Source organism: Orbicella faveolata, unplaced genomic scaffold (genome assembly GCF_042242905.1).
Source record: "Orbicella faveolata isolate gen_17 unplaced genomic scaffold, um_ofav_v1 contig_48, whole genome shotgun sequence".
Taxonomy (NCBI): domain Eukaryota; kingdom Metazoa; phylum Cnidaria; class Anthozoa; order Scleractinia; family Merulinidae; genus Orbicella; species Orbicella faveolata.
In genome coordinates, this window is record NW_028301578.1 from 442,501 (window position 1) to 452,500 (window position 10,000).

A 10,000-nucleotide genomic window follows, 5' to 3' on the forward strand; every position below is an offset into this window, starting at 1 on the left:
GTGTTTGGTTCGAAATAATGTGGCTCAAAAGCAGCTGTAACTCAGAGTGGTAGTTGAAAGGCTTGTCGGAGGCCATTTGGACAAAACCTCTCGGAAGGAATGACATCACGAAAACGCGGGCTGGCTACTGAGCACTGTTTAAAATGGCGGCAACGATGTTCGAATTTTGGGCTTCTTTGGAGACGAATTTCATAAGAAAAACCTGCAATTTAGAGGCTGAAACTTCGGTGAGTGGTTACACAGTGCAAGGTATTTATTATTGTTGATAAAATATATACGTTTTTTGGAGTGACCTTCTCTTTTAAAGTACGTTTCTACAAACTTCCATTGCGCCAGTTGACTGCGCATTATTCCCTCAGATGGAAGAACACCGCAACTAGAAGTTAAAAAAAGTTAGAAGTTGTGTAACCCCGGCCGTGGTTGATTGGTATGCAAGTCAATTGGCCACGCAGGGTTGTTTATAAAGCGCAGCTGCAACAACAACAACAACAACAACAACAACAACAACAGCAACAACAGCAACAACACCACCATCAACAACAACAACAACAACAAAGCATCATACTTGCTTGAATACTTGTTGCTCAAACTAACCATTCATTAATCGTGGGTCATTACCTGCTCTATCTTGAGTGTAAGTTCCACAAATACTTGGTGCAATTTTTCGTTCACGTAGTTGATAACAAACTGTTCGAAGCCGTTTTCCTGTTGATTTAAAAGAAGATATTGCTAAAAATGCAATGCAAATACCAAGTACGTCATACAATAGATTCCAGCAAAGTCTAGATGGACATTTTAATTTGAAACCGTTTTCGCCCTAGTGTTGCCAGTTTTCTCTGTCTACATGTCTGTCTGCTTAGATGCCTGTCTGCCTGCAGTGTTTGTTTGTCTTTCATTCTACCTGTCTGACTGTCTCTCTGCTATGTCTGTCTTTTTGTCTGTCTGTCAGTTTATCCGTCAGTCTGACTGACTGTTTATTTGTGATCTAGAAAATTAGAAACACTTTAAATCCAGCGGATTTGATTACAGCTCATCTCTAAGAGAAATTTACTCGGATTAGGTTTATAACGTGGGAGAGTACCAGATGCTAGCATCGGGTTGACGCTTGTAGATGTACAACCGACGTTTCAGTTGAGTGTGAGTCGTGCAAAGCGAAAACACTCGGTGTGTATGTTTAATCAGTTACCTATAATTTCTTCATACTTAGGATATGTTTTATCACAAAATTATAAATCATATAATGAGATATAAAAATAAACTAAGCAGTGAACTAGACTGAACTCACTTTAAATGTTTCAAAGCCAGAGATGTCCAGTATGCTTATGGATAAATTGTCTTTTTCTTTCTGCATGGCATCATTAATAACCTGTTTATAGAGAAGAAGAAACGTTTTATACCATTTTAGGGTAAGAAAGAAAAACGACTCCGGCCACAATGCTGCTGCAAGTTGTTAAATGAGTAATTTGCCAAGAAACTGATGTTCGGGCTTCACTTTGCATGTTTCAAGTTCTGTTAAGTTTCGTCCTGAACAGGTTATGTATCAAAATTGTCTGTTCTCAATGTAATATTATTACTGAAATATTTTTTTAATCCCCGCCATAGACTAGCACTCCATCAATGGATGAGGAAAAGAAAAACTCTTGGTCGCTTCATGCTAAGGAAACCGGGAAAAGTTCTGGCGCTATGGACCACTTGGCCCGACTCGAGTTTAGATTCTGTTTCTCGTAAAATGTAAACGGTCGTTTGTTGATTTACGGGAGACGAAGAACACATTTCGCTTTTCAGGCGAAAAGAGCGACGTTTTTGTGTAACGAATATATCCCTCGGACGTACAAGCAGGCTCGTACCTCTCAAATTGGTAAAAGGAGTAGTTGCGGTTGGAATGCCCTCCTGGCCTATCGTTAAAATAAGGTAGATAGCCCTCTGTTCACGGCTACTTAAGAAATCAGGATTCGTGAAAAAAAAAACCTTGCCATTTTTCGCTCAACGGTAAAAACATGCCGTTCATGAAACAGTTTAAATTTCAACCCAAGTTTAACGATTGACTACCTTTTGTAGTTTCTATTATGCAGAAAAATGGCTGTAGATGGGAGCCGAAAGCTGAATTGTTGAACGGGAAATAAACACGAACCTTAACAAGGTAATCAAACAGATGTGAATACAAAGCTTTGGCAAGAGCATCACGGGCCATCACAGCCTGTAAGCATAACGATATGATAAATAAGACATCAACAAAACACAACACGAAAGAATGGAATAAAACAACAAGTCATTTCATGTGTGCTCAGTAATCTCTCACCTGATCTTTGTTGTTTGTTTTCTTTGTTATTTCAACTCGTGCGCCCCAACGAGTTTCAGTGAATACACTAGAACGGGTGTATAAAGTTAATATTTACTTGTTATTGCGTCGGAAGCTAAGCTCAACTACCACGAAAAAGTACGTTCTGGATACAATGAAAAACAAACACTCCCTTCAAACAAACACCCCCATTTACCTAATAAATTTAATGACTTATCTTGTCTTAACAGTTCAACCTGAGAAATGCTCACCCGTATAACTTACCATCCAGTAGAAAAAATCCGAAACAATTCTCCGGAAGTTATCAAAGACCAAAATATTTGGACATTTCAGATGAACATATTGTTAACTTTTTTTTCGGATTTAACTTGCAATTAATTTAATTACGATCGCAACTGCGATGGTCACATCTTCATTTCATTTGTATTTCAGCATTTTACATTATCCTCATTCTAAACCGGGAGAGAAACGGAAACCGGGACAAGCTCCAGCCTGATGGTCCCTGATGGGCCTGTTGGCTCGTATGCAGACTTTACTTTACCTTTTTACCTCATTTTAAGCAAAATCATTGTAAGACGGTAATACGTTTGAGTAGGCCATTAATTGTAGGGAGTTATTTGCATTTCACGTTTTGGTCTATCGGCCAATATAAAGGACAGAAAAATTGCATATACTTCAGGATGATACTTTTGTATTTTATCGCTTGTAAATCTCGAGGTTGCTTAGCTTTGTGCGTATCCTATGTCAACACTACGCCGGGGAAACTTGGAAACGCAGCTTTTTTTCTACGGTTAGACCTACCGTCCACACTAATCCGTCACAAAAGTGGAGTTTTTCAAAAACGCTCTTCACCAGAAAACATTTTGAAAGCGGAGCATATCAAAAACGATGGCGTCACGATTATCCATTGATTTCCCTGCCCGAGTTTTTCTCAAACACAAATCCAAAATGACCGTTGATTGTTGCGTTTTTATATTCCTCCGGCGTAGCGTGGACTGAAGACATTTGATGTGTTTTGAGGGTGAAATCTCCGTATTCAAATTCGTCCTCCCCACTGGTTCTCACCTGACTAACTTTTCCTGTAGGTTTTCTTGATTCACTCCCAACAACTGAGCGAGGTATTCTACCACTACAATAACGAAGAGATCTAGATCAGGTACATTGAAATTTCATAGTTACTGTAGTATCATGTGTGCCTGATGATCAAATGAGAAATATTATAACAGGAAAAATGGAGTATCGAAGAACTGGTTTTTTTTTTATTTTGTTGCATCCGTTATGAATATTCTAGACCTTTGAAATAATAGAAAATAACGCTTCTAGCAAGCAAGCATATGGACTGAATTTAGCATCTACCGAGTTCATTTTGTAAATTAAAAATAAGTTTTCGGAAACGTCCTTTAACTGGAAATAACGATGATTACAAATGCCATTTTGTGTTGTCTAAAATAAGGAAAGTACAAGCGAAGTTCCGGGGGGGGGGGCGCAATTTGACTCAGTGCTTATTGTTGCCCAATCAGTCAATAGTTTACCACGGCTTATGATATAATTTTTTCTTACACTTCTCATTAGCTGGAAATGCTACATTCCTATTTTCTTCAAACTCAATGTTGCCAAGATGTAATATGGCGGACAGGAGCTGGAATACTGTGTTTTGTTTGACAGCGTCCAGACCAACGACGTTCATTGCGTTCTAAAAAAAGAAGTTTAAATAAATAAGCGAAGTCAAATAAATACAAAATTTGTTTTCTCTGTCTTTCGTCCCTTCTTCGTACTTTAATTTTTCTCCTCAATTTTTCGTATCTTATATATTTATCTTACTGTGCATGTGAACAATGAAGAGGACTTTCCCTTCACTTTTACTTCTTGAATCATATGTTATTCAGTTGTAACGTATAACTTTGTTTTAGTCCTGACGTTACGGGTTTCTTTAGCAAGCGAGGTTAGACTGACTTTACGGTAAATGGCAAAAATTCAGCTTTTGCCTTTCGTCTTATCCCCGTTTGTACGTTAAAATGGGATTATTATTTTGTATTTGCTGTGGATTGGAGATTTTTTCAGTCGTTTCGTTCGACTGATTAAAGGGTTAGAAGGAGCACAGATCTGGTGCATTCGACCATCTGGGTACTCTGAATTTCGAATGATTAATTTTCTTTTGTTTGTTGATTAGTGGATGAAACTATCCCTGGGATCTGTAAATACTCCATGGGATGGATAGTCCAGTTTAATCTAATTCCCATGTTTACCGCAAAGCAAGCTGCAAAGGCGATTTCAACTGACCATGGCGATAAATTACGAGTTTTCTTCAATCAGGAATAAAGTTACAATTATGATATCCTCGGTCACGCTTTGCAAATAGCCAACTGGTCTGCCTCCTGTCAGTTGGGATTTTTAACTATGTTACGTTTATTTGAAATATTTGTTTCCTTTGTTTCAGTGGCATGCCTGTAAACTAGCTAAGCTTAGTGCTTGTATAGCTTAGTACATTACCACTGTAAATAAATTTTACATTTACATTAACATGATGAGTTAGTTCACGAGCTTGTTACTATGCATGCTACGAGTTGCATAATTTTTGCTTGGGAATTACGCTGGGTTCTTCGGATTATGCGTATTTTGAGATTGCCCGAACGCGATTTTCCTTATCTAACTTGTACGAGGGTCTCATTAGAAAACCTTCAATTATTTTAGCTACAAATGGGTGATCATATTTCAATTACTGAAAATATAAGGAGATAAATTAAAATCAATTAAACACAACTAGCATATCACTTACTTTCGTTGCCATGTAGTATTTCCTGTCATCTTTGTCATCAGTCACGTGCACATCACTTTGATTTAAGTAGTAATAATCCTCTACTTTTCCCCTAAGGCCAAAATGTCCTGAAGAAAGCAGAAAATGTAAAACATGATTATATAAACGTCCCTCAGAAATTAAACAATAGTGAACGAATCGCTTTAAAGTTTAAAGTTTCCTGAACGTAGGCGAGTTCGTCACTGAAGGATAGTAAAAATATAAAAAATAAGAATAACTTACGTAATTATGTAATAGGCCTAGAATAGGAAGTTTTATATTCGGTTTTAGATTATTTTAAATTAAAGCTTATTAAGGGGTAGCCTGCGATCGAACGCAGACGTATTTCCGGCTGTCACTTGGTTCCGCCGAAAAATAACGTCTGCGAACCCGAGCCAGGAAACGATTTCTGTGACGTAGTGACTTTTGTTTCTCCTTGGCCAATCAGATTCCATGATAGAATGAAACTCGAGTGCTCCTCGCAGCGAATACCTCGCGCAGTAGTTCTGGGGTTATTTGAGCTAAACTGTGATTGGCTTAGAATTCCTACGTCACAGAAATCGTTTCCTGGCTGGGGTTCGCAGACGTTATTTTTCGGTGGAACCAAGTGACAGCCGGAAATACGTCTGCGTTCGCAGGCTAATTAAGGGGTGGCTCTCTCACATTTTGCATTTACCAGCTGTGAAACCATTCTGTTATTTACTCTGAAATGTGTACAGTTGGCTCTGTACCGAAACTACCAAAATATAAACATACATCTATTCAGCTTATAACTTAACAGCTTACATCTATTTCCTCTAGTAATCTATTACCGAGAGCCGGCATAAGTGATAATTTACCTCTTTCCTCTTCTGTGCAGCCACGAAGTATTTGGTAAAATATGTGAAAGTTTTTTTCATGTGGAGCTTGACCAACAACCCGAGACTGTAAATATGAAAAACGTGTGGCGTTCAATTCGGGTTTTATTGAATGCGGCAGAGTTCTCAATAAGTGCCGGCCGCCGGCTCAAGAGCCGGCTACTTCGATTTCTGGGCGGCCTACTTTTCGTGAAATAATCTGTGTTTAAGTTGTAAAGAGTAATGAAAATAAATAAAAATGTCTGCCATCAAAAGGGACAACTTCCCTCTAAGCCATTTTTGCATTGCGCAATAAAATTAGCCTTTACATTTTCTTGCTGGTTAACGTCTGTTTCGATCCCTCGCTGGTTCGTGTTCACCTCGCCAACAAACCGCCATATTGCTTTGCATATACATGCGCCCGCAATCACAAGCCAAACCCAGCATACACCCAGCATACATCTCGATTACGTACTGAGTTAATTCATTCGTTATTTGTACTGCAAACGTTGAAAATGGCCGACTCACGCCCAACAAAAAGACCGATGCAGCAAACAACAATGATGGGATTTCTAAAAATGCAAAAAGCCGCGGAAGTGCTCGAAGAATCAGTTGTTGAGTCGAACAGTAGTGCAGTCGAACAGTCGGTAATGGAGTCATCGATCGATACTAGCGTGGATTGTATCATGCCAAGCACATCTACAGCATCAACTCCAGTGGAAACACTACCCATTGAAAGCAAAAGCACACGTCTTGCTCTGTCACAAGAAGAGTGTGAAGCCTTGGAAGTGGTAACACTGAGGTTGAAGTAGAAATCAATAGCATTATGCTAAGGATTTCTACTTCAACCTCAGTGTTGCAAAAGGAGGGTTTTATGTAATTTTAGAGACTATGGGCCGATTATTTAAACGAAGTTTAGACAACGTTTAGGGAAGTCGGCGTCTAACCCATATTAGGCTGATTTAGCAAGAGAACGGGAACATCACTTGACGACGCCGCGCGCAGTAGAAATACCCAAATATGGTCAGATGACGACTGCAGGGCGCGCGGAATAACCTGGATTCTGTTCTAATTTGACCGTATTTGGGTATTTGTACTGCGCGCGCCGTCGTCAAGTGACGCTCCCGTTCTCTTGCTAAAACAGCCTATTTGAACCATGAGTACCGATTATTTAAACGATGTTTTTCTACTACAGTGTTTAGACAGTGTCTAAACAGTGTCTAAACACCGACTAAGGAACAATAGTAAGTTAGAGCTGATCAAAGTTAGATTTAAACGCTGTTTAACGATATTTTCATGTTCAGCCATTTTGAAATGGAGGGACCTCTGCGCTACAGATAGTTAAGAAACTACGCCAATCGACGTAATATACACATCCGACAAATTTGGCACCTCAGGGATAGGTTTAACCCATTGGAAGAATACGACGACGAAGACTTTCGATTGCGTTTTCGCCTAAGAAAGACTCGGTCAGTGACCTCGTAAAAATTTTGGATAAAGATCTTCAACATCAGACAAGGAGAGGTGTGCCGCTTACACCAATGCAGCAAGTGCTAATTGCCTTAAGATTCTATGCGACGGGAACTTTCCAAAGGGTTATCGGTGATTCTAAAACACAATTTTTAGAAGCGACTGAAAATTAATGTACTTCTGACTATCCTCCTGTTTTAAACGAGTAGACTAAATTGCACTTCGCATGTAATAACTTCCCTCTCGTTTTTGTCCCGCCTTAAACCAAGTTCTTCTCCTGCTCTAGAGGACTAACTGAGGCTGGGATTACGTCCGCTACTAATTTGCACTTGGAGAGGCAGGAGCTTTACCTTCACTAGTTTTTCTTGCTTCACGACGATGTAAGTCATGCTCTTTTTCGACTGGAGTTTCAGCCGCCTCCAGCATCCAGGAAGCTGACTGAGGTTGCGTTTGATACCGTTAGGATTTTCGGAGTTAAATTTAGTTAAAATTTCATCCCATGCCTTTGCCTTTTTTGTCAACGCGGTTTCACTGTCACAGTCTCTACCCAATTCAGCCAATAAAAGGTTTTCTTGTTCGCTGAAATTTGCTGTGGGTCTTGTTTTAGACGCCATGTTTCAGAGATATTACCACTATCCGGAAATTTGATACGAAATAACTCCGCAGACAATGCATTTCCTCGTAAGACATGGTTTAGCCATTGACTCGAGAAAACACGGTTCAGTCGCGTTTCAATAATGAATTTTAAACATCGTTTAGCCGTTGTTTATCGAGACAACGTCTAAACCGCGGCTCAGCCCTAAACAATGATTAACTTCGACTTCGTTTAAATAATCGGCCCATGTTTTACCACAAATCCAAACACCATACCGAGAGAGCTGAAAATACGACGCGCAGCGGAATATTTAAAACGAACTTCGAATTGTTTGGAAATGTGGAAAGACACCGCGTGCTTGAGATATCTTCTCGATCGAACCCAAAACTAGGGGAAAAAGAGAAATAAAAACGTTGGCTATGATTTCCTGTTTAGATTTAATGAGTTCAGTTATTTTATTAAGTCAAACCTGGTCAATGTAACATTGAATAGAATACAAGGTCGAGATTGCTATTTAACAATTAGATTATGAGCTCGAGATTTCTATCACGTAAGGAAATCGAGAGCGAATAATCTAATTTTTACAATAAATCTTCTAGCCGTTCAAAACTTTATCTAAATCCTCTTCAAAGACACTTCGAAAACGCAAAGAAACGTGCACCATTTTGTTAGCAAGCGCACACTGCTAGGCTACTGCTATCTACAACGGAATAGATAGTAGCGTAGCCAATAACAGAACGGCGTTCGTAATCACTGAGAACGCTAGTAGATTTTTACTAATAACGGATAGTTAATTAAAAAAGAGGGCCACGACATTCGAGATAACTATCGTTCATAAAAATACGATGGCAAGTAGAGACGCTGTGAAGGTAGGCTTTCAAAACATTTCATTGCTAAAATAAACAAATGATCAGGGTTGATAGCAGCAATAAGATTTGTGGACTTTCAACAGATCACTATTAGTCTCTATTTATTATAGTTAGGAATTTTTAGAATTGTAATTATGTATATACATAAATATATTTTTTGTCAACATTTATTGTAACTTTTTACATATTTATAACTTTTTATTGTTCATACTTTGTACTATACTTCGTTATTTTATAATTACTCGTAGATTTTTAGCACAGAGGACCACTTGTTTATCAGTTTATACTGTCATGTGTCACCCTCTCTAAATAAAGTTGGTTGATTGATTGATTGATTCACATAGAGCGGCTTTGAGTATTAGAAAACAAAACCAAAGTAATCATTTTAGCAAATCACAAAGAGCACAGGCAATCCATCAAATCAGAAAAAACTCCAAGCAAATACATATAGTTGACACAAAGCGCGGGAAAAAGTGTATGAACGCTTCGTGATTGGTTTTGGTTTTACCTCTGATTGGATGAGAAAGTGGCGGGACATTTTAAACCAATCGCAAAGCGTAGTAATGGAAAACCAAAGCGAAGACAAATTAGTAAAAACAATTAAGTAAAAGCGCTTTAAAGAAATCATAAAATTGACTTACTTTTTCCAGCAAAAAGGTATAAATTTTCCCACCATCTGGTTGACTGTTTTGGTTAAACTGAATCTCAAGGAATTTGCACTTTAAAAGGAAGGAAATGTGACATAAATCACTCTCTAGGGGTAACATCACAAAGTTTCACATGGTTAAGTAATCCGCTACTGTAGTGTACTGTGATGTACATCTAACCAATCAGCTTCAGTTTTTGCTCGGACTGAGCATGAATAATATTTTAAGTAAACTTGCAAATGGTTTACAAGAGGTGTTTCTCCACAATGGTTATTAACGATACAAAGATACTCACAAATCGGCTTGAGTTGTTGTTTCTCAATGTTTTGGCGTTACCAAAGGCTTCTAATAGAGGACTGGCCTGAGTGATGATGTCCTTGACTCGCTAAACAAAAAAGAATAAAGTCATCATTTGAGCCTAGTGTGGCCACCTTATGGCCTAGTGGCCCATTAGGCAAGCGCATTGAACACCGCGTTCAATTATCGTAAC

The 10,000-nt window shown here is 38.7% G+C and overlaps 1 protein-coding gene across 1 annotated transcript in view; it reads right to left on the minus strand.

Moving 5' to 3' along the window:
- Positions 1 to 10,000, minus strand: part of LOC110068944 (unconventional myosin-If-like) — a 35,161-nt gene that overhangs the window by 22,515 nt on the left and 2,646 nt on the right. Inside the window, exons 5-14 of the mRNA XM_089281687.1 lie at positions 9,806 to 9,895; positions 9,505 to 9,582; positions 5,933 to 6,017; positions 5,076 to 5,182; positions 3,860 to 3,992; positions 3,365 to 3,428; positions 2,300 to 2,366; positions 2,132 to 2,197; positions 1,286 to 1,366; positions 619 to 705 (exon numbers count right to left, since the gene is read on the minus strand). Coding sequence (XP_089137813.1) covers positions 619 to 705; positions 1,286 to 1,366; positions 2,132 to 2,197; positions 2,300 to 2,366; positions 3,365 to 3,428; positions 3,860 to 3,992; positions 5,076 to 5,182; positions 5,933 to 6,017; positions 9,505 to 9,582; positions 9,806 to 9,895 — 858 coding nt within the window. The remainder of the gene's footprint in view (positions 1 to 618; positions 706 to 1,285; positions 1,367 to 2,131; positions 2,198 to 2,299; positions 2,367 to 3,364; positions 3,429 to 3,859; positions 3,993 to 5,075; positions 5,183 to 5,932; positions 6,018 to 9,504; positions 9,583 to 9,805; positions 9,896 to 10,000) is intronic.